This window comes from Gymnodraco acuticeps, unplaced genomic scaffold (genome assembly GCF_902827175.1).
Source record: "Gymnodraco acuticeps unplaced genomic scaffold, fGymAcu1.1, whole genome shotgun sequence".
NCBI classification, from domain to species: domain Eukaryota; kingdom Metazoa; phylum Chordata; class Actinopteri; order Perciformes; family Bathydraconidae; genus Gymnodraco; species Gymnodraco acuticeps.
The window spans coordinates 239,116-263,928 of record NW_022991376.1 but is presented as its reverse complement, the minus strand read 5'-3'; the positions used below and the strand labels follow the sequence as shown (position 1 = coordinate 263,928).

Here is a 24,813-nt window from a genome sequence, read left to right as displayed (position 1 = left end):
CGTGACCAAAAGGCTTCCATCTGGAGTCAGTGCTATCTCTTTGAGGCTTGTTACAGCTAAATTAAATACTAAGCATCCGTTGGATCTAAATGTTTTTCTTAATAAACTATAAGACCTGAGGCTGCCCCTGAGTGAGCCTTCTCCAGTCCTAATTAATGTGGATGGCATGTGCTGGAAGATTAGACACTCATTACATTGTTAAACGGCCGCTGTGGAGGGAAATGATTCTGTGATAACCACCAAGAGGCAGCGTGTGTGTTCAGACTTCTAACTGCATGTAGTGAGCAGGAAGAGTGATGACAGGAAAATAATACGGTACGGTATTTATCGCGATATTGAATAATAATTTTTTTTTTTTTAAATCAATAAACATTTTTTTTACTCGGAAAATTTTCTTTATTAATAATGAATCTGATTTGTACAGCATTTTAGTAGGATAGCAGTATTTTAAAGTGTCAAAAACAAAGTGACAGTAACAGACTGGATCAAGAAACCAGTGTTTTGTACCTATAGTACTACCAAACAAAGTAGGCATTTTCTTTGTGCCACTGCATCTCACAAATAAACAAGGACATTTAATAATCAGACCCTGCAATCAAATAAATCAAGTTTTACTTTAGTTTTTCAAGTAACTCAACTCAAACTCACTAGGCACTCACTCAGCATCATCAGACAGGTTTTTAGGAATATGAGAATGTCCACATTTCCAGGTATTTAAAACTGGGATGTTTGGGCATTTACAAAATCCCCTGCTCTGGAAAAAACTCTCTCGCTTGGTACTGATGTTGCCGGGACAGCAGTGGTCGCGTTAACCGAATATTTTATTTAACAATGACGGAAAAATCTGAAAGCAGTCCGTCATTTTGACAGATTAGAACAAACTCGGAACAGCGCCAACGTTTCCCCGCAGCGAGGCTCTGGCGTTATGCCGTGTTATGCATGCCCTCCAAAAGGAAATGATATAGTTTCCAAACCGTACTTTGCCGTACAGATCAATACATGTCTGGGAGGTTTTGCTTTACGCTGTGTGCGCTCCCGCGAGGTGCATGCACACACGGCATAACACCACCCCCCCTGTTGAGGTCTACTAGAATAGATTTACATTGTTCAATGTTCCAAAACTCACATTGGTTTCTCATACAGCATCTCTGTATAGTATGTATTCACTCTGTCCTACACGGCTTGTTGGAGCTCCTGCCCCCCCCCTATGAGCCCAGTGTGCTCTGATTGGTCAGCTCGCCCACTCTGTTCTGATGAGTCCACCACCGTTACAGCTGGACATCAGTGATTATGTGTTAAAAAGGCGTTTGTTAGCAACCAGAAAATGACACCAGTAAGGACAAACAGATGAGAATGCTGCGTGGGGTCTGGGTGCCGTGTTGGCGGGACGTTGAGGGGCTCGCTGCTGCGCCCTTTGAGTATCGAGGCAACGAGGCGTTCTGAGGCAGCATAGACAGGTATTTTCTTTGTTTGAGTTTTACTCGCTACAGGGTGTACTTTAAGGGTTTGTGACTCTGCAGACCGTTTACATGCAGAAAAACCTACATAACACACAAGGGGACGGGTGATAACCAGAGAAGCATATGATGGGACCTTTAATAATTAAGTTTCAACTCATTTGAATATTTTTCTCCAACTTCGACTATCGTTTTTAGTGGAGTAGAGCTTTTACGCTCCTCCACCAAGTGTGCAAACGTGTGTCTTACACACATCAAGAAGCACTGATACCTTAATATTAGTGGGGATATAATATCCAGGAGAAAATTGGTTCAAACGAAGCAGCACCTTTGATGGAAACCAGGTCTTTTGATAAAATGGCTATGATAAAGACACTTTCTTTCTGTGTTTGCTATAATCCTTCTCAAATTGAGTTTATAGCATATTAATTCTTCAAACTGATGACAATGTCATTGTTAGCTAAACTGAACTCTAATCTTCTTTTTCTTCACAGTGAGTAATTTCCCTTTGACTACCCGAGTACACAATGTTCATTCTTGTCTTTCAACAAACTGGAGCAGCAGTCAGACCCTAGCTGCTGTCATGTACCTTATAAGAAGGACATAGACATTAGAGTTAATGAGCCATTAACATGCACCCTACTGCAGAGGGCACAAGAAGACCTTTGTCACCCACCCTCTCCAAATATACCCAGGGTGTGTAGAATGTGATGAAGGATAGCAGCTTTACCTTGCCATAGGTCCAGCCCAGTTCGATCTTGTTCATCCCCCCACAGCTCGTGGATGTTTTCTGCCAGCTTGTCCCGGACGTTGTCCAGGTGAGGGGGAAGAACAATCTGCAGAGAGAGGAGGGGAACAGATGGTAAGCTTGGATGGTCAAAAGATGAAATTAGGCCAAAAAATAGAACAAAATAAGTGCCTGACTGTGCCATTGTAAGATTCCTGTGGATTGTAGGAACTTATACATTATTCTAGCTTTGTTTTATCGAGGTATCACGTCTTGGAGAGGTTTCAGGGGCCTCTGCAGAAACTGAATATAATATAACAGGTGTCTAACACTAAGCCTAAATGAACCTGTGTATGAGATTCATGAAACACCTAAAGGTTTTAAAATCAAATAAGATGTTTTATCTTTACAAAAAGTCCTTTAAAAAAGCCTCAGACCAGCAGAAGTGTGGGTAAAATATTTGATGTTGGCTGCAGTTGGTAAATATTTCAACTGTTTTGTGAGAATCAAGGTTAATTCAGTCATCTAGAGTTGTTCTCAAAAACATTAAAAACACTAAAGAATCTCTCTATAATCCAAATAATAAACACAATTTCATGTTCTGTCATCTTCAGACAAACTTAAACAAAATGAAAACGTCCTAACCATGTTTTTAATATGTAAAGTAAAGATGAATGTAAAGAAGGGTACTATTCTCACCTGGCTGGTGTCAACAGGAGTGGGGATGAAGGAGGCCTGAGAGAGGAACTTGGTGGTCCCCAGCAGGTCACGGACCCCGTCATGGTCCCTCTTGTAGTCCTTCACAGGCTCCACATGCATCTCTCTTTGGGCAGCAGCGCCTCGTAGCAGGGGGGAGTAACCAGCGGGCGGCAGGAACTTGAAATCTCCGTGACGTCCACCCAACAGGAACGGACCCTGAGAGGAGAAGTTACAAAACATTGCAGGACATTATCTGATCATATTCTCACTCTTAACTTCACCATGCATCACTCTGTATCTGCATTTTTTTTTTTTTTATAAAAATATATATCCATGGGTATATAAACTATTTTCCATAGAATCTTTGAAATCTAAAATGTTAAACTTAAAATGTATTCAGACCGCCACACACCTTCCATTACATAAACAGGGTATACAGTATGCAGGAATCCTGAAGTCAGATGTAATCCCTTTTAAGACCTTTTTTAAGACCCTTTCCATACATTTTAAGACCTCATCGCCACTTGGAGTTTTAACCGGTTACCTTGGCGACACACTTTACCTCACATTGACTATAGACAGTATTGATTGTCCTTCCTCCTTATCTTCCAACCATTTGGACGCAAATTGCATTTCCCCATAACGATGTTGTTTAACAACCGGCGTAAACGGGCCGTCGCGCGCTATCAAGCAGTGAGCGCGCGATGTCCTGTTCAGATGACGTCAAATCCAACGGGATGCCATAAATAAACTACACAGAATCACACTACACATACGCAATGATTACATTCAGGCAGACTGTAGAATACAACCTCTTTGGACCATTTATATACTTATTGAAAACAACCTACAACATTTAATACCTTGGAAGATGCCGTTTCATACTTTTTAATAGCCTTAATTTTCGCTAAATTGAATGATCAACTTTTAATACTTTTTAAGACCCCGCAAACCTTTTTCCTAAATCTTATTCCAACACATTTGTTCTGTACTTGGTTCTTACAACTAGTAATAATAAAAAGTTTTAAGAAGATTGTGGCTTTTAAGAAAGGTTTTGTGTATTTCTTTTGTTGATCCCTGACAAAAGGCCAACCCAGTAATCTTTCATTTAAAAGTACCTCATTACTTTGCTAAATAGTCATAGTCTGCCATGCTGTAATTAAATCTCGAGTTTAAAAAAACAAGCCCTTCTTTTGGGATTGCTTTGTCATCTCTTCACAGAATTATAAATGCGGAGCCTTACTTGACACCTGCAGAGAAGCTGACGACGGGGAAGAAGAAGCCGTCGGTGTTGAAGTCTTCGAACATGCCCTGGACAGGCTGCCCGTTGATCCTGAAGGACATGCTGGGAGCGCCCAGATCCAGACAGCAGCTCACCACGTCGTCTGAGTTCAGCAGGTGCTGGTTAATGGAGGCCACGGCCCTGGGGATTCGGCCTAGACAACATCAGGCAAAGAAAGAGAGAGAAGATGGATGGATGCATCAGTAGCAAAGTCATTGCGAAAGTAGGGCAGGATGACAGGCGGGGGGGGGGGGGGGGGGGGGGGGAGAGAGTTGAGCAGAGAGGGGGAGAAATGGGGATGAGTGCTTAAAGAGGGTGGAAATGAAAAAGTGATGGGGCTTTTAGTAGATTTGGAATGGTGGGTGAACTGAAGTAGGTGTTACGCTTTTAGGGTGAGAGCAGAGAAGAGAGGTATTCAAGGCTTTGGAGCCCTGAAGCACCGGAAGAGTTATTTTTTGGTATACCTGCATATCTGTGATTTGCTGGTATTCACCTTTGCATCGTGTTTACACAAGTACAACTTAAAGATGTTAGACCTTCCATAAGGACTTTTAAAAGACATGCCAACGCTTGATGTTTTAATTTGATATCACCGTAAGAGCTGTGACTTTGTCCTTTACTTTGTAGAGAATGAAGGAGCAACCAAGAGAGTGGACAGCAGGCTGCTGCATTATTCACAGATAAAGAAATCTGTCGAGGCAAAGTCCTTCCAAATCCACAACAGCTCTTTTTGCACACCAGTTCTTGGTATCATTTGCTGCAATGATTCAAATTGTTTTTGTTTTTCAAAGCAACAGAAAACAGTTTTGGGTATAGTTCAATGTCTCCACGTAGGAAACACTTTAAAACTTAAAACAAAGTTTACATATTTCTTTACAAAAATACTTTCTTTTTGTGTTACCAAAAACTCACTTGAGGAGCTAAACTTGAAAGTGAAGTAAAGACAGTATGTTCACACCTTGCATACTCCAATAAAGTAAAACAACAATACCTTTTAAACGTGGCTGCAGATGAACAGTGAGGTTTCTGTGTCTCTCAATAGGCTTCTATCTCATAACAAACTAGCAGGTGTTGCTGCAGGTCTTATATAATAATAATAGATTTATTTTGTTAGCGCTTTTACAGGTGCTCAAAGACGATTTACAGTTATAATGAAAAGAAAAGAAAGGAATAACAAATAAATATAGTTAAAGTCAAATAATACAAAAACAATCACACATTAAAAGCCAGATTGAAGATAAAGATTAAGATTCAATGTATTGTCATTATGTAGTACAGGTACTATGTAACGAAACGGTTTCTCTGCATTTGACCCATCCTAGTGTTAGGAGCAGTGGGCTGCCATTATGTACGGAGCCCGGGGAGCGGTGCCTTGCTCAGGGACACCTCGGTAGCACTTGGTCTTTCCGGGACTTGAACTGGTGACCTTCCAGTTGCCAAGCCAAGTCCCTATGGACTTCGCCACCACCGCCCTGTGATAAAGATGCCTACCTGACCAGAGATGAAGTCCATCAAAGCTGTAGGAGTACAGGTCGTCTCCAGCACCGTGCCGCCCCACCCCTCTCCTCCCCCGGGGTACGGAGCATAGCCTTTAGTGTTGGCCCAGCCCACTCTCAGGTGGGTCGGCTCTCCGGTTACAAAGTGGTCCACCTGGTCGATCACCAGCTCAAAATACCACTTCTTATACTGAGCTGAACCTTCAGCCACACCCAGGAAGATGTTCGGCCTCATACTGGAGGAGATTAGAGAGAAAGATGAAGAATATAAATCATTGTAGTAGTGAATTATCCCATAAACCCATCACGTGGCGAAGAGAAATGACATCTGATAAAGCCAGCTATCATGACGCCTTGAATGGAAAGTTTGACCGTCACCTCTGAACATCATTGACGAGTCGAGTTTGAAGCAGCAGGTCTCTCTTGGGAAGCAGGTTGTCACAGATCAGATTCTGATTGGCTCTCACTGCAACCCCGTTACAAACACAGAGGGAACAGAGGACATCCAGAATCTAAAAGAGAGGAAAGGTGGAGATAAAACTCAGCCATTTTATTGCTCTCTGTTGTTTCATAAAAGTGTTGCACAACATCTGCACCCTGTTTTTCAGTTTAATGATCAGTCCGATTATTTTGTTGCAATGCTTGTAGCATATGCATATTTTATAAAGAACCCTCAAGTCAACATGACCATGGACTTCTACCTAACACTCGTGAAATGACAGCTGTTGTTTGTTTACAAGGATGCCGTTTCATGCCTGGTAAAATGTACTGTGACATATAAACACTGCATATAAACAGGTAAGAATGTCACTAACGCAAGAACGTTGATAGCAGTCCACATGTCCTTTTTTCTGAGAGTTCTATTTGGTCACCAGGCAGCTTTGTATATCTGTATTTTAAAGCTTGCTCCCTTCTTTCTGGATTAAACGAGGTGTGCAGTTTCATCTTGTGCTTGTCTGTCGTGTTATGAGCTTCACAGACTCATTGTCAGGCTGCTGGCATGGCTATTTTATGTTAAGTCATGTTTCCGCCTACCTTGTAGTTGCGTCCATTCTTATAAAGCAGGGAGATTATAGATTGAATGTGACCTCTCTGAATGATGTTCAGAGCCTCTGGACTTTCCACCAGGATACAGTGGAGGACTTCCAGGATCCCTGAGAGGTCAGACAGGACATGTGTCATTATCAGAGCAAATATAAAGTGTACTGACCACATCTCAGCATCAGTATAATGCTCATAAGGGTTTAGGCTTTTTCCAATTTCAAAATGAATAAAAAGTTTCCCATAATACCTGATGAAGATTCCAGTCTCTCCAGTTTGCTGACCAACCAGTCCAAGTTGCGGGAAAATTGGGTGCAGTTGTTCCTGTTCCCACGGATCAGTGCGGCTAAGCAAAGACAAGTTTGCAGAAGGTTTAATAAAAGTACATATAAGGTTTAGTAAAGACGTTAATCCAATTGATCCAAGCAGCTGACTTGTGGAAAAGTGGATGTTACGACTTTTAATAAAAATGTGTCACAAGACATAGATATTAAAATTCATGAGGTCTGACAAAACTGACACCTCCCATAATGACATCTTCCTGATAGAAAATACATGGGATTTATATTTTGAAGCCTCGTTTGAAGGGAAGTAAGGCGTTCTTTTTTCTACAAAAAGGTTGAGGTGTATTCCCTTGTGCCCTTTCTCTGTCATGGAGGTGACATTAAGGAGTCTCCTTATTACTTTACTGTCACATTTTCCACCATCAGGATTCAGGGACACTAGATAATGCCTGTGAAACTGTTTAACAGCACTTTGTGCCCAAGGAATACTGATGGGGGTCTAATCTCTTATAATTCTTTCTTTTCAGGATAGCTATTGTTCACATGGATAGAGCCACACCATGAGGCACGGGCAGGGATGTTCACTGTGATTATGTGAATGTGAAATTAAAAAAGTCATAGACAGAGAGGAGACCCTGAGGCTACACAGATACAGACTTTGAATAATGGTAACATTAGCATAAACTATATAAAGGGATACAAAAAGCCACCACTAAATTACCATTAATGCAGTAGGATACTTTAGTTATAATAAACTTGGCAACATTTCAATGAAGAGAATCGTAATTGTGAAAGAGTTTGTGCTTTGAATCCATGATCAACAGTCCCATCTCATTAAGATCTTCTATCACGTTTTGCAGTATCCTCGATGATTTGTGTTAGTGTGCGGGAATCTTAAGCTACGAGATGAAGTATTTTCATTATCTGCTATTCATTCATTATACATAGCTACACAATGTACTTTAATGCATACTTGTATCGTGACACCTGAAAATCTTAGTTTCTCTCCTCCAGTGGATATCGCCTGACCTTGCTGCAGTGACGTAGAGTTCCTCTAAAGCCTCATAATGCACAATGAGATATAGAGGTTGGGATCTCTTAGAAGTACAAGGTACTTTACAAGGACAAATATAGTACCTGCTCATTATGCATCAAAGGTGGTAAGGTTTAATAAAGACCATAATATACTTTTGTATGGGTTTACCTGAAGCAGACAGCAACATCTCATTCATAAGACTTGGCAAAAAACGTAATGAGTTTGTGCTAAAAGTAGTGAAGAGCATATCCTGGCGTGATATACAACCATTCTCTTATTGAAAGAAATCCTTTGTCAAAGTTTACTCAAATAATCAGCATGCATAAAGTATGTGATACAAGAGTCTTCTGGCATGTTTCTTTCTCTCCCACCATTGCTCCTGAAAGCATTTGCAAGATTCTGCTGTGCAAATCCAAACCACCAATCACAGCGGAGGCGTCTCTAACACAGTGTCATTTACTGATTGTGAAATCCAGTGTTTCCCATACATTGATTCATTTGTGGCGCTGAAGTATCGTCCGCCACAAACAGATTCTCACCATTGGTGGTCTAACGCAGTGGTTCCCAACCGGTTGTACCGAGGCACACTGTCCAGTTGTGCCGTAGAATCTTTTTATGTTCCACATTATTTTCTCACTTAATAAACTTCACTTCATATAAACTTTATTTTATTACATGTACAATGGAGCTGATAAGCTAATAAAGCATATATATTGCTCAGATTTAGAAATATTAAATTGAATATAGCCTCAAACTGACTGCTTAAATTCTCAGCCGTCATTGTTTACGGCGTGCAGAGCAGCTTTTTATCCTCGCGCCAAAATATTACAAGAGTAATGAGAGTGAGAGTGCTGGTTTAAACAGCAAAGCTCAGGATGAACTCGCAGAGCTATGGACCGCTCCCTGAAACTGAAGCACGGTGAACTACTTCTGGGTAGAAGTGGTTCTCCTCTCAGAGAGTGCCATCAACGTGCTTTTACAGTTTCAACTTTCCAACCTCCTACTTGTGCGAGCTGGCGGTCACTCGCATTATGTCAAAAGCAAGACCTGCCCCCGGCTGTCAGTGGAGCGTGGCGCTGTCCACTACTCCCCCCCATGTGCCTATGATAGTTTTATTTATTTTTTGCTGTTTAAACTGATTAGTCTGTTATAACTATTATTACGTTATTATTAATTTTAAGTTATCATAGGCCTACCTCTTTTGAAATCCAAATGTAAAATATTAACTCAGAAGGAGAGTTGGAATGAAAATGACATGTATTCTTGTTTTAACACAGCCTACTATTTTCAGCCAAAACAAAAGAGCCTATACTTACTGAAGCCTGTTTATAATATTTCATTCATCATACTAAGAAATGGTGTTGACGTTTTTTGGTCTGGTTCTTGTCATTATATGATGGATTATATGGTTTTTAGGATGACTTATATTTGATTATTTGTTCTATAAAATGTTCTATTAAATTAAATACACATTTGAAAAACAATTGATGGTGTATTTATTGTTTGTAGTTTAAGCTCTGAAGTGTTTTTTAAATCTATGAGAAGTTGGTGTGCCTTGGGGTCGAGAAATATTTTCAGGTGTGCCTTGGTAAGAAAAAGGTTGGGAACCCCTGGTCTAATGGATAGTGAGGTGGGCTGATGATCGGACGGTTGCGGGTTCAAATCCCACCTGTAACACCACCACGCCCTTGAGTAAGGCACTTAGCCCTCAGTTACTCCAGAGAGAATGTCCCTGTAGTTGGTCATTGTAGTTGCTTTGGAATAAGGCATCTGCTGAATTGTAAATTATATTTTCGGGAGAATAAACCCCACAGATCCTCAACTCCGGTGTGTCTCACTCATTAACAACGCAACACAGAGCAACAAGAACGTTGTCTGCTACAGGAGCCATGAACTTGCATGTATTTTTGAGGGGGGGGTTGATGCGTGGGCCACCCGAATAGGTTAAGGGGCCTTTGGCTTTTCTTGCTGGTGGTGCGGTGGCGGTGCCCCCACAAATATAATCAAATTCTGTGGGAAACACTGATATCTTATTTTGGTTAAGATGCTGTTACTGCATTGTCTATTTCTCACCTCTAGAACATTTCCTACTTTGACTAGACTAGTGCTTGGTTTTGGCTCCACTCTTTCCTATGTGGTGCCCTTGCCACAAACTCTTTCATTTTACAAAACAGCAACAGAATTTAGTTTGACAGTTTGATCAGTGTTTAGCAGTGATTGACACCGTGTCAGAGACTCCTCGGCTATTATTGGTTGTTTTCGTTATTCATGCTCAATGGAATCTTGCAAAACAACATGACAGCACTGGAGGGAAAACAGGACTTATTTTTCACAGTTTATCTATCTCATGCACTATTGTCAAGCAGTGGCAGCAAATATGAGTGGAGTTATTTACCAACTATAAATTACCAACTGCTTTTTGACCTGCATTAAAAAGCTGTGTGTGTATTCCTTTAAAGCAGAGTTTCAGAGTTAGAATGGAAAGGAGAAAAAGGTCAGGGAAAACATCATTCATCATGCAAAACCTGCTTCACCAGACTGCCTTCGCATCCTTGGGGGTGACCCCTCCGCAGGAAAGGGCTGGAGAGCACTCAGAGGAGTGTATTTGTGGGTTTTTTAGCGTGTGTGTTTACTGTGTGTGCATGTGAGAGTACATGCTGGGGAGGTGATGAATATAAGGGCAGTCAAGGTGAGCCGAGGGGAAGCAGTTGATGTGAAAGCTCCAAAGACAGCAAAACAAACAATAAAGTTTTCAAAATAAAACTTTCTCAGGGTCAAATCAGGGGATAATGCCAGAACCTCTGAAGGCAGGCATTTTGTTAATGATGCCATCATTTTTTTAAGATATGCAGCTCAACGTTTAATAATGCACCCCCAGACTGATCTCAGAGAACAATGTGACCTAAATGAAAAGCAGCCTAAATGGTCAAAGAAGTATACAAGAGGCATTCTGCTTTGACTTTTCTCTCCATTCCCTTGTCCCAAATAGTTACATATGAATGTCACCAGCTGTGAACTACAGATGTGGCACGGGCAAAAGGAAGTGCGAACACAGGCGTGATAAGAAGTGTGAAGTGTGAAGGGGAAGGGGAGGATTCGGTGAAGACACTAAGGGAAGATTAATACTGCATCTCTGCCCAGGGTCGTCAGCTGTCAGAAGATGTGGATATTTCATGAGATTGATCACTCGGCAGGCTTACCCAGGAGTTCATAGAGGAGGTTGAGGATGTCCTTCCACGCTGTGCCGGCCTTCTCCCCAGCCACCTCTGCAAAGTGGGCAGCGCTGTTGTACAGGTTCATCCGGTCAATGCATTTAGACAGGAGGGACAGCATGCCCTAAAATTAAAGAAATCCAGGAATGAGGGCATGATTCATTTGTGATTCAAATTATTACACACAAAGTATATTCCTATTTGTAAGAAGATGTGGAATACTTTTCCTTAAACTTCACTCAATGGGGTTAACTGAATTTTCCATCAGAATCAAGTTTATTGCCAAGTACATTTACACAAGCAGTGTTTCCGCCAGACCAGGGCTGAGAGGGCGTCCACCCCGAGAGCGGGGGGGGAGGTTGTGTGACGTCACGTGACTTGAATTTTGAATTGAGCCATCCCTTATAGATACTATCTCTTTACCTATTAGTGATGGGAATTCCGGCTCTTTTTAGTGAGCCGGATCATTTGGCTCGGCTCACTAAGAAGGGCCGGCTCTTTCGGCTCCTAAACGGCTCTTCATTTTAACACAGTTTACCACGGAGCCTTAGTTTCGCCTCAGTTTCGCCGCTGCGAGGCTCAGGCGCTCGTACAGTAGTTCCCGCGCGTGCTCCACTAGCACCCTCCGTCAAGGCTCGCCGGCAGTACACTTTTCGTCACAGGAAACATGCTTTGCTGGCAGCGAAAATAATCCCACCAGACTCCTTTGCCCCTCCAACAGAGGGATGTCCTTGTCCTTTTTCCTTTTCGTCATTTCAAACGATAAAAACTCTCAATCTTCTCTCTAATGTTTGGACGCCCTCGGCTCGAGTTCATCGAATAAGGGCGTCAAATGACGGCAAGACGCCCCCCTGGCGGAAACGCTGCATACAAGGAATTTTCTTTGGTGTATGATGGTGGAAACATAAACATAAGAAAATAAGATGCAAGAGAAGGTCAACAATATATAAAATAAAAATATCTAAAAAAACGATGTAGCATAAAAAAAAGAATAAAGACAAGTATGTACACCAGCTTAAATATTCAAAAAGAAACTAAAAAACTAAAAACTTAACACAATGAATATATGAGAATATATAAAAACTGCAGTGTGTTATACTGTTTAGAATCAGAAGCAGAACCGAATCAAGTTTATTGCTATATATGTTTACACATAAATGTCATCTCGATAGATCTGTTGAATACATCATTTAGTTAAATATGTATCATTTGGTTTACCAAGGAGTTATCAGCACAATCAGCATTTTGTTAGAGCTTCTTATTAAGAAGTTGGAGTCTCCACATCTTCCACTCTCACCTCATCTTTGAAGAGGTCTTGGCGTTTGATGAGTGAACGGAGGAGACACTGCTTCTCCTCGTGCTCCAGCTCTGAATCGGGCTGTTTGAAATACTCGATCAGGTCGTTGAGCGTCTGCAGCACCTCTTCAACATATCCCGCAACCGCCTTGGACTCGCCCTCCGCAATGCTGTCCAAAGCCCTGGAGGAAAAACACAGGATGGACGAAAGAACAAGAAATAAGCTGTAAATCTTTAAATAAATCCAGCAAGAATCCACATTGTGTGCCTTTCTTTTGTCGTGTTGTGTGACAGAGATGGAAGGGTTTGTGATGAAGCCATTACTTGATAAAGTTGGCGAAGAGGAATGTGCTGTTGCGGATGATGCGAGCAGCGCGAGACTCCTCATGCTGACAGCGCTGCAGAATGAGCCCGTCGTCCATGTGGCCCTCAGAGTGCAGGCAGGCCTGGGCAAACACACACAGATAAGCATTTCATCCACACAAGAGGACCATCACATTTATAAGGCAATGAAACACCCAGGCATCAGTAAATGTCTTTTCAACTCACATCCTTAATATTTTGTTACTAAAACATGGGTGTTTGAACAGCTGTGAGAAATGGAAAACAAACCAATTACATTTGCATTAAGCATGCAATCAAAATGTAGCTGTCTAGTTCATTCCGCCATCCTTATCTGGGTGACGTTAATGCGACAGACATTTGGTAAATATTTCAATATTCATACTAATTATTTTGAGATTTTGAAAGGCAATGTTAGAAAGCGTGATTAATCACATCCTACTTTCGATGTGGGAAATATGTAAGACTTGTAAAAGATGGATTTGAGACATCTGCAATAATTATTTGATTATTGATAATAGTTATTTAGGCCTTCAAATAGAATTCATTGCCTTTTATAACTTGTTGAGGACCAGCAGGAATGCTATAAAATGTCGGTGTTGAGTTCAAATATCAACAATCTTTTCCAGAATGCTGACTCCCCCTTTAAGTATGTAATGCATGAAGGGAGAGTCTCCTGAAGCAGGTTGCTAATTAAGTAGCATAATTAAGAAGAGGGGTTAGGTTTGGGGGTCTAAAGTGTAGGCTGGCCATCACCTCCTTCAGATCAGGTGCATTGGTCTCCTGCCAAACTGCAGGGACTCCCTGGCATCAGCATGAGGAGGCGTTTGATGTCCCAGCAGGCGCTGCCACCAATGAGCAGCGTTCATGCGCCTCCCTAATCCCCCCATGTCTTGTCCAAAAGCAACAGTTACCTCGGCGCGGCACATTATCACTTTTTAAATGGGTTGCACATCATGGGTGAGTGTGAGGGGAGAGGGGTTATGTCAAGAGTATCCAGGGCAGACAATGACTTTAAATAGAGTAGAAAATAAATATTTGCCCGGGAGTTTAAATAGCCTTACGACCCAGCGGTTTGATAAGGTGTGATTTTCTACTGTGCACACGGTGCTCCGAGGTGCTGCAGGCGAGCTATGGCAGGCATTCAGGATCTCACGGGAAACACATAGGTAGACTGACGCCAAATACCATATATACAGTTATTTGTATCACTATGCAACAGTGCAATAATTGGTTTATAATTATGCACCAGCCACTTTCACTCTATAAGTATGTTCAGCCTGCAATATGTTTCTATACTGCTATTAAACTAAGATTTTTCAGATATTTATACTCGCATTAATACACAACAAACTGATTTACGCTAAATTAAAGTAGCCTAATTTACATAATGACTGAGGGAAATTGGATTGTTTTATCCTATTATTTTGTCTCTGAAATGTTTAACTTATTCATCCTTATATTCTGAAACTAGACGGTGCTTCATTTTGATAGGAACATTTTATCACTAAACAATCCCACTAAAAGTCAATGTAGCATTACTGTGGCGTTATAGCCCAACCCTTGTAAGCGTTGTTGGTTATTCATCAACTATGAGCAGTGAATGTAGATAACTGCACAACAAAGAAAGCTTATTGATAGTAAATATTCAATTGATCAACCGTTAAACAGCGAACTATATGAGCAGGAAAACCCTTTTCTACAGGAATGTGCTTTCATCTTAATAAACACACAGACATATACACCTTTTAAATGAACAGTCCTACATTCAAAATAGTATTTCTTGTAATGGTTGAATGGAAAGTATTTTTCATGGGAATAATTCAGTAAAATACAAGTCCCAGAATGATTCAGTAAATATCTGCACTGTGTAATGTCTGAAAGAAAAGTGTCATCCTGTTTACCCTTCACCTTTGAAATGAACAGTCCTACATTTAAAATAGCAAAGTCTTTTTCATGGGAATAATTCAGTAAAATATAAGATCCAGATTATCTGCGATGTGTAATGTAATGTTTTCCTGTTTACCCTTCTTTTCAGGGGTCCCAGGCGAGATGATTTGGCATCAGGCGCCAGGTAGGACAGCCACAGTCCCGTCGCTACGTGCATGACGAAGCACATAGAGTCTCCGTACTTGATCTCCGGCACCCCCATGCCATCGATGTCTCTCTTTGGGCCCACCTCGCCTTTTTCCTGTACACATTACCAAACACACGCACGTTACACACGGGCATGTAAATGTGACAAATTGAGATATATTGAGATTAGAAGCTCATCACAGAGGCAGGTTGAGAGACAGTGCATTCATTGGCCTGCCAGCAGATTGCTGCTGCGGCATCATTAGCTCTGCTACATTTCCGCTCAGCAGAGATGGAGCAATGCGGCTGATTGAAAATGACAGCAAGTAGCGGGGAACATATTAATGCCAGTGTTCAACATTGAAACCTTTTTTAGGAAGAGTGAAAGGTAGAATAAATGGAGAAATAAGAGAGTTTATATCCATATATATTTTTAAAAGAAGCATGAATCCTCCTTGTTCCAAAATTACCTGCAGGAAAGAGTCATTACTGAGGGCAAATGAAAGACAGCACTCGGGAGGATTCCATATTGAACCTTTTGCAGATAAAAGGATCTCTGCAGGGACACAATGGTCCTCTGTGAAGGTGACTCATGGCATTGAACTGTTTACGTGGCTGTAGCCCTTTCTGCGGGCAGGGAAGATAGTGGCCGACCCCTCCTGCCCTGGACACAAACTGTTCACCCCCCTCCCCTCTGGCAGGAGGCTGCGCTCCATCAGGACCAACACCTCTCGCCAACTGAACAGTTTCTTCCCATCCGCTACCGGCCTCTTAAAACTTACCTTAGCCACCTAAGGTTCATTCACCTTTGAAATGAACAGTCCTACATTTAAAATAGCAAAGTCTTTTTCATTACATGAATGCACACAATGTTCATACTGCTTACTGCACATATTTATTGTTTCATATTTGATATCCTATAATTCATTCATAGCATTCTATTTCCATGTAAATGACTGCTTTATTTTATTGCTATTTAACTATATTTTATTACGGTGTCCTTAAAGATTTCTTGTTTTATATTTTATGTCTGCACCATGACATCAAGTCAAATTCCTCGTATGTGTGAACCTACCTGGCAATAAACCTGATCCTGATTCTACACAGGCTACTAAGGGAGGATTCACACATGAAGACATGTTTTTTATTGTATTGGGATCTACAGTGATCAGCTCTTATTTTGAAAGAATACACAGTTTACCTAATTGCATTGTTAAGCTTTAAAACAAGAGAAGGAATCAAAATCACTTGACCAAAATGGGACAGGAGGAAATAACAACAAAAAGTGAGACTCCTGTTTTTAACTGCTTAATCTAAACAGCATTATAACCACCTCACTGAAAAATCACTAAAACACACATTTGAATTTCAAGTAAACCATCTGCTTCCTTTCACACGTCAGTGAGACTATTTTTAGACCACATTCTATTAAAAGCAGAGAAATGCAAATGCCTCAGAGAGTTCAAAACAGAGAGTGCAATAAATACAAAGTCTGGCTAATTGAGATAAATTAACGAGGAAAAGCAAATCATAGAATGTAAAGAAGGTATTTTGAAATCCCCTAATGCATAAAAGAGCATCTTATTAATGTATTGGGGATGATAGATTCCTCTTAACTCCATAATTGAAAATAGCTGCATCCCAGCCAGTTGCTTTTAGGTCAGTCCACAGCATGAACTTTTACAGTGCTGTCTACTCAGAAGCTGTGAAAAGGTCAATGTACTGTGGCCATGAGCTCATTAAGAGCTTACAGACCCATCTCGGGAGCCTTTGATGAATCAGACAGAGGAGGAGATATTTTTGAGTCCTCTTTTTAATGAGGTTAGTTGACAAAAAACATTTATTTACATCAACACCAGGGCAGCTTTCAGATGGCGTAGCTGCCTGACTCAAAAAGGCACATCAGAGCTATACTTGTGATAAGAGAATGATTCATTATGTCTATATGGGCCACTGACCTTGGAGGGCCTGAAGCAGAAGGAAGTGGCCGTGGTGTCGGACCTCTCCCTGTCCTGCAGGACCAGTCCGGGGTCCTCCGTCATGGCCAGGTAATGACCGGTCGCGAGGTGGCGGAGTCTGAAGGCCTGACCGAAGCGGATGTGGCTGCCGCTCCAGCTGAACACAGAGAACTGGGGTCATGCACTTTGGATACAACACTGGATTGTAGGGCTGTTGTGAAAAGTGTGAAGCTTTTCCATGTCAATTTACCATGTTCAAAGCTAGTATTTCTGCACAGTTACAGATTAGGATAAGGCTATAATATTATAATTAGGGTTATAGTATAGCATTATATGAAAGTAGTATTTGTTATTTGTAGAATTATATTCCAGAGATAGATGCGTCTGACTTGAGTTATCCAAACTATTCCAAGAACTCCAGAGAGTTATAAGGCTTCACCTTAGCTTGTTGAACTTACAAAATCATAAATCCTGACTTTGTGAATTCATGATAAAAGACACCACTGACATGTTTTTATTTACATGTTAACAGGAATAACTTATTCTATATAGCCTAGACCAGGGGTGTCAAACTCAAGGCCCGCAACTTCATTTCATGTGGCCCACAAGAGCATGCAAAGAATACAATACGTTTATTATACGGTTACATGCCACTTTACAGAGGCACGTTGCCCATAAACTACATGTCCCACAATGCATCTTGTTTTGTGACATGCGCACTGAAGAGACTTGCAATTATTTGCCCTAGACTTCTGCTTTCAGACGTAGTTAATTATTAAGTTATTACCCTATCCGATAATAATCCAATGCAGAGGAAATTATGAATTATTATACATTATTTTATATATATTATATATTTATAGTCTTAAAGCCCTTTGAGTGCAACCATAATGTTGATGTGGCCCGGGATGAAATTGAGTTTGACACCCCTGGCCTAGACTGTGTGGTAGATTAAATCACCCAATTAAAATAGTTTGACAACTTTGTAAAAACCAATATGCAAGTGGAATAAACACGTCAATTTAAAAGATAGATAACGTTTATATTTGTTTACTGTCAGTCAAGCTCAAACGTTCTCTATATGGTAAGTGCAAGTGTAGAAAACACTGATAACAAATCCTCTCTAAGCCGAAAAGGAGAACATGTGCCCTAATGGATGCACCTGCACCGTTTCAAAGTGAACACACTGACAGGCAGTCTCAGGGAGAGCGGGCAGGAGATGTGTGTGGAGGGAAAACAGCGTGGGCGGTCAGTTACAGAGAGGAAGGGTGAAGAGGAGTAGATTGAAAGGGATGGTAAACAGAGCCGCACCTTATAAAGGGCTTTGCCAACTAATTAGTAGTGACAGTTCAAAGTAGAGGGAGGTGGGTTTTATTTATACCCCGCAAGAGAAGCTGTGACATTTGCACATAAAGCCGTGATTCTATTTATTCTTCATGAAGGAATCACATCAAATAAGACAATGCATTTCTGAGAGAAATATGTCAGAGCTTTGTGTTATATTCCCAGCTCATTTTCTTCACTGTGTGTATTACCTGATCCTGAGAGGCTCCAGTCTCCAAAGAGAGCGAGCCCTTGATGCTCCCTTCCCCGCTTCATAGTTGACTATCCTGAGAGCACAAAGACATGAGAAGGAGTTTCTATTATTAAGAGGTTTTCAAGGCACACAGGGAATCAAATATTGTGAGAGCTTTCCCTCAGATACACACAGGGAATATACCCGTGATGTTGGTGAAGTCTCACTGCTCAAATATTTGTGTCAGTGTATCTTAAAGTGGACCATGCTATATTTGAAACATATATTGTAGGGCCATACCTATATAAAGTATATAAATATATATATTTTTTCAAAATACCAAACAGATCCTACATTTTAGCCATGCCTCATTTCGCTCCATTTGCTCTTTCCAGCCCTGTTTTTGCAGGGGTTTGATTCTGTGAGCTGCAGCTGACCACGGCCCCCGGCAGGAGAGGGGAGTTGCCAGTTACTTTGGCATTAGGGCAGGGATATCTAGATACTTTCCAAGGTTTGACATAATGAATTGTGCTTCTTTTAAAGCAAGCAACGATGTTTTCAAATCTGTAATCAAAAAGCTCCTCAAAAACGCTATCGAAGCAGTTCCTGCCGTTGCTACGTTAGTTCAAACAGTAACAACGGACTATTTTTCTTAGCGGATGCATGTCAATTTAAATCAATACATACAACTATTTTTTAAATCAATAAAATCATTTTCTAAATCCATAAGAGGATGTTTTTAAGAAATGTAATTCATGCGTCGCCTAGAAGACTCTGACAATCATGTTATCTCGATTTTAATTAACCCTGTGAAGAGTTCCACTCGGTTCTCTTCCATGATTTGGAGACATTGGCGCAACAGCCTCTACAGACAGTGAGCATGTGTGGCTAGCTGTGATTGGACTGATTTTTTTGTTTTGTAGCTTTTTAATCTTATTTATTGATGTGTATCTTGTCATTTTGTATGTGATATGGACCTTGAGTCTGAAATAAAGATTGAATTGAATTGACATTTCTCATTGTTTGTGGTTTATCTTTCTGCGTGATACAAAGACACCATCCTCCTTTTTTGTTATACTGATTCTGGAAGGTAATGCAAAGAGGTCAGCTGTGAAACAACATCCCTTAAGATGGCAGACAATCAAGGATATTAAAGTGCTTTTGTTTCAGGAACGACCCGTGTCTGCTTACTATGCTCAATTCGTGTACATAATTAACCCAGACAAGGACTGAAAAGGGACATGAACTGAATTTACAAACACAAAAAGTAGGATTACATTTTTTTGTATACCTAGAATGAAGGTGTGGAAAGATTGTTCAAACCTAATGGATTTTTTGAAGCTGCATAATAATACCATTGCTTCTTTTCACACCACTGTAAACATTCACTAACTATTTCTACAAGCCTTTTTGTAAACAAGTCGTTTTATTACACAGTTGAGCTCAGTAATTATTGCAGAACAGAGTTGTAGAACAGTTTTATTGATCATACAAAGAAAATACTTTTTCAATTGTTAGTTTGAAATGTTTTACAGTTGATATCGACTAACTGGACTTGTGGATCGACCTAATTGAGTTAAATTAGTGATATCTACCAACCTCTGCTCCTCATCACTCTTGTTTGCTCCAGGGATGGACAAGCTCTCATCATGCCCATGACAAAGACGCATCACATGTCCACCAGTCAAATAACCTAATATTAACAACAAAAACAACATTGTAATACAAAACAGTCAATACTCTTTGATCATGCAGTTATTCTCTTGACCATGTCTGTATGGGCTTTTCCTTATTGCTTACAGGCTCAACGTATCCAGACATGTAATAGACACATAAGTCATACTCCGAAAACAATATCAAAACTATATTTAACTGTCTTATACTGATAGTGCTATTGTTGCTGAGGTGGTGAACTTGCCTACAGCCACGTTGCCTGAAGAGCAGGTGGGCTGGACGTTCCACAGGGTCTGCATGAAGGACGCGTCCACCTGGGCGTGTCCATTGGCGTTAGAGAGGTGCTGCAAGAGAGAAGCGTGTCATTCAGCGCTGATGAGTGGAGAGTGCCGGTAAAGAAGTTGTTTTTATAGCAAGATGGTAACATGGACAAACAGTGCGATTCAGCCATTGTTGTAACTTATTTGATTTAAGGCGGTAAAAACATTTGTTTATTTGCTTCTTGACAGAAGTTAAGGTTAAAATGTTTCACAGGAAATGCTTTTATTTTGAAGTGCAAGTATGTGTCCTGCTCTTGCTTCTTCCTGTTATAATTTTGAGTATTGTCGAGTGCATTTTCTCCGTCTTCCACCGTTCTTGTTGGAAACTGTTAAATGAATATGAAGTAAACATGTTCAGTTTGGACAAGAGTCGCTTGGTTCTTTTACATTACATTACATGTTACTTGTTAGACGCTTTTATCCAAAGCGACTTACATACTCAATACTGTGGACAATCCCCACAGGAGCAATTTGGGGTGAAGTGTCTCAGGGACACAACGACATGCTGACTGCAGTGGGGTTTGAACCTGTGACCCCCTGATCCCAACACCAACGCACTAGCGCCACACGCCTCCGCGTTCTTCGTTCGAAGCTTCTATTACACAACAGCCATACTGCACAAAGCAGGGAGATGTCCCAGTGTGGGGAAAAAAGATGAAAATAACTTTATGCCCTCTCTCCCCTCTGTAGAAGCCAAACCGTGTAATAACGCTGTGGGCTCAAACCACTGCTGCATCAGTGTTTCTCAGATAATACTCTGCAACAACTCCTTCCAGCAGAAACACTTGGAGCCGCTCCCATTTCCCCAGGATTCAGAGGCGAGTGATAGCTCAATAAGATCCTTCAGATTTATCCTCACAAGTGCTGAAGTGTTAATTGGCAAAAACCAAGTGTCATTTAATTCCCCTGAAAATTATTCCATCCATTTTAAATCTGTACAGTATTCCATATATTTCAGTGCAGCCTTCAGTGCACACAAAGGCAGAGGAATACAGGTTGTGTCCCAACCTCCAAGACTATTAACAGTGATGGAGCACTGATTACTTTTGCCTGAATTTCTGATGTATCCCATTCTTCAAAATCGGAGCTTCTGTGAGTAGAAACAGGTGTAGGGGTTTCCATCGGGGGAGATAAAAGTCTGGAGCTTTGCCAGTTTTGATTTAAATTGGACATGTTCCTCCATGAAGGGCCAGTGCTGCTCTCTCCTATGCATGGCACGTCGCTGTCCCTCCTTCTTTCCATTTCCCTCTCTGCCTCTCCTCTCTCTTAAGCGAGTTAATTGAGGTCGGGTGTGAAGCGCTGCATGAGGGAGACAGCATTAACTCTCAGCAGATCACTCAGATGGGTGTATTTCCTGAAAATAAAGCTATATATTGTGCAAAGGAAGCTGCACAAGAAAGCTTTACAGGTATTCCGATTTATATTACAGACAGCAGTGGCAATTTTTTTAAGATTTCCCCTTGAACTGCTGTCCTGCCACTCTGAAGAGGCCTGGAGTGAGACGAGTATCAGAGCTATCCGACGGCTATGAAACTTTCTAAAGTGCCTTTTCGAGACAGACAGTGAACCAAAGAAGATAACTCCAGCTATGTGAGGCGCATCATCTCCAAAAACACAACCACTGTTCTCTACACTAGAAGCAATGTCTGCATTTAAAGTCTTGCAAGTGTAGAGGCAGACAATTCCGTCTGACATCAAAACGCTTGGCAAGGAACTGAGGACACAAACAAAAAAACAACAGCAAAGACAATCTGAACTTTGTGAGATCTGACAAACAAACCAGACAAAAGTCAAATGAGAGCTGATAGAGGCTATATTTGATGCATCCAGAACAACTTTAAATATTCATGAGGCTGAAACCTCTTATCTGGTAATGAGAAATGGAGTAGAGGCCAGCTGATTTAATGAGAATAGCTCGAACTGCAATTAACCCTTCATCTTTAAAAACAGCATCTTCTTTCAAGTGTGGGATGGCGAGTTTAAAACAGATGATTCTGTTGATAAAGGTCAATTATAAGGCTGCATCTTACTAGTGGGAATGCTTTGGTTCATGGCATCTTAATTAAAAAACGGACTGTAATGTCTCATCATCTGAACTGTTTTCACCAATTTGGTTAATTACAAGCTAAAAGTTAAAGGTCACCTATCATGCTATTTTTAGGCAATAGGTCTCAGATATATAACAATATATACAAAACATGTCTATGAAGTGTTTTGCTCCAAATACCAAACAGATCACCCATTCTAGCCATGCCTTATATCCCTCTATTTCACTTCCTGTTTCAAAAGTGCTGATTTTGGGTATAAAGCTTTAAAAAATAAATAAAAAAGGAGGGGTCTGAGCTCATGCGGGACCCGGCAGCTACTGTCTAAACTAAATGCTGCCGTGATGAAACGCCATATCATGGATTATCAAGGATTCTCTCTGAAACAGTTTGGAGCTCAAAGGCTTTCTCTCTTGCCGGTTATACCACAAGGTGAGTTCCTTTTTACTTCCTGCTTCTTCACACACATGCTCTCCAGTACAGGTTAGCTCTGAGTGTTAGCGATGCTAATGTAAACACCGACCATATTACGTCCAAAACAGTCGGGCATTGTTTCTGATAGCAACGTTTCTGATTAGCCCATGGGTCCACATTTCAGATATGACGTCATATCGGACACAAATCTGGATCAGCTCCGTTTTTTTTAGATTTGGATACGGAGGAAAAGAGAGGGTTTTATTTTCTGACGCTGCGTGAGTTCCCCGACACACCGGGGACACATCTTTATGTATAAAAGACATCACAAAGTGCATTTTGCATGATAGGTCCCCTTTAAACACTTCACTGAAGTTTGTGTTGGTATCTATACACTGTGTTGGAAAATACATATTATATTGAAAGCAATTAGTAGTAGAAAAAATCCAGTAGCTGTCTGTTGAATTGACCAAAAACAGCATTAGCAACTTTTTCTGAAATCTTCCATAATTAAATTGCATGTTTTTATTTTGTTAAAGATATTTTTAAGATATGTATGACAACAATTATGGAAGTAAATGATATATTTGAAGTTATTAATTGACAGCAAAATCATCAAACCGAGAAATCAGCTTGAGTGTCTTTGTTGCTTAAAGGTGGGGTAGGTAAGTTTCAGAAACCGGCTCAAGTGCACTAAAATTTGAAAGTACACAGCCGAAAAGAATCCGCCCCTTCCTTCAGACTTCCTTACAGAGCACCTCCTCCAACACACATGAACGCGCACATGACGTCAGCAGACTGGTGAAAGTGGCCGCCTGTTGCTGGCGAGTCATTGAAGTACTGCTGCAATGCACGCCCAATGACGGCACGCCCAATGACGGCACAAGATACATTTGTGCGTGCAGTACTACGGCTTCCACAGATGACATTTTTTTATGGATTTTTTGTCAAAGCACTTCAGATATTCATTGCTATCGGGATGTTGAGAGCATTCCATGGAATATAACAAAAAGTGTATCTCGAGCCGGTTTCTCAAACTTACCTACCCCACCTTTAACCTCTATGGCTCGTTTTTTTAAGCTTTTCATTTTCTCCCCAGTTGCAGGTAAGCGTCAAAAATAAATTGTTGAGATATTGGACCTACCAGGTATCTCTCTGTGGACACGCTGACTAGGATCAGGTCGTCTCCGATGCGGACCTTCTCTCCCTCGGATCTCTGCTTGGACGCAGGGTGGATGGTCCACCAGCAGGCCTCTCCTGTTAGCATAAATATAACAACTTTATTCATATATATATATTTGTTTTCAATTAGACAAGATACATACAATTGAGCATTGTCCAACACATTCATATACTTGTTATTTTAGATGGCTACTCGTTCTCTTTTGTAAAAGCGTCTGTCTTTTCTGACTTGCAAAGAAAAAAAAGCATAAAACAGCCGTCATCTGAGGAACACTGGATCAGCAGCTGAAAGATTGGTTCTGCTGGAAAATGGCTTTAAGAATTCATGTAGTTCAGATTTCAAATGGAGCACTTTAACTTTGTTTTACAGGATTTCTCCCATGGGTTTAAATTCCATCTAGAGGTTACTTGCTGAAATGGCTACGACAGAAATCTATAAAAAAAAAGCAGTAAAAAGAAAATAACTGCAAGTGGACTGTGTAAAGTGCCTGTTAGTCATACTGTACCTATCGAATCTTCTTGTAAGCCGACATCAAATGACAGCTTGTCTGTCAGAGACCTCGATGTTTTCAAACAGGTCAGGTACTAAGGAGTGAGAAATCAGTTAGTGTTAGGTCAAAGGACACTTTATTACGAGCCCAGATTGGTAGACAGCTTTTTCTATGCCTTAAATTATTTCTTTTTTTATCAAAAGTAAATAGTTTAGGACTTAAAACCCATTATCAGACTTAGCTGAAGAGGTGGTTATGTAGACAA

General features: G+C 40.8%; 1 protein-coding gene across 2 annotated transcripts in view; it reads right to left on the bottom strand.

The window, feature by feature from the left end:
• Window positions 1-2,185: 2,185 nt before the first annotated feature.
• Window positions 2,186-24,813, bottom strand: part of LOC117563085 (ryanodine receptor 3-like) — a 52,546-nt gene continuing 29,918 nt past the window's right edge. For both annotated transcript variants that reach the window (XM_034241248.1, XM_034241247.1), the window contains 17 exons: window positions 24,564-24,642; window positions 24,020-24,132; window positions 20,341-20,440; window positions 20,022-20,115; window positions 18,442-18,516; window positions 16,907-17,063; window positions 14,899-15,063; window positions 12,855-12,976; window positions 12,532-12,712; window positions 11,223-11,358; window positions 6,953-7,048; window positions 6,697-6,815; window positions 6,040-6,173; window positions 5,657-5,897; window positions 4,127-4,319; window positions 2,884-3,099; window positions 2,186-2,293 (listed from right to left, as the gene is read on the bottom strand). In XM_034241248.1, coding sequence (XP_034097139.1) covers window positions 4,275-4,319; window positions 5,657-5,897; window positions 6,040-6,173; window positions 6,697-6,815; window positions 6,953-7,048; window positions 11,223-11,358; window positions 12,532-12,712; window positions 12,855-12,976; window positions 14,899-15,063; window positions 16,907-17,063; window positions 18,442-18,516; window positions 20,022-20,115; window positions 20,341-20,440; window positions 24,020-24,132; window positions 24,564-24,642 — 1,857 coding nt within the window. In that variant the 3' untranslated portion in view covers window positions 2,186-2,293; window positions 2,884-3,099; window positions 4,127-4,274. The remainder of the gene's footprint in view (window positions 2,294-2,883; window positions 3,100-4,126; window positions 4,320-5,656; window positions 5,898-6,039; window positions 6,174-6,696; window positions 6,816-6,952; window positions 7,049-11,222; window positions 11,359-12,531; window positions 12,713-12,854; window positions 12,977-14,898; window positions 15,064-16,906; window positions 17,064-18,441; window positions 18,517-20,021; window positions 20,116-20,340; window positions 20,441-24,019; window positions 24,133-24,563; window positions 24,643-24,813) is intronic.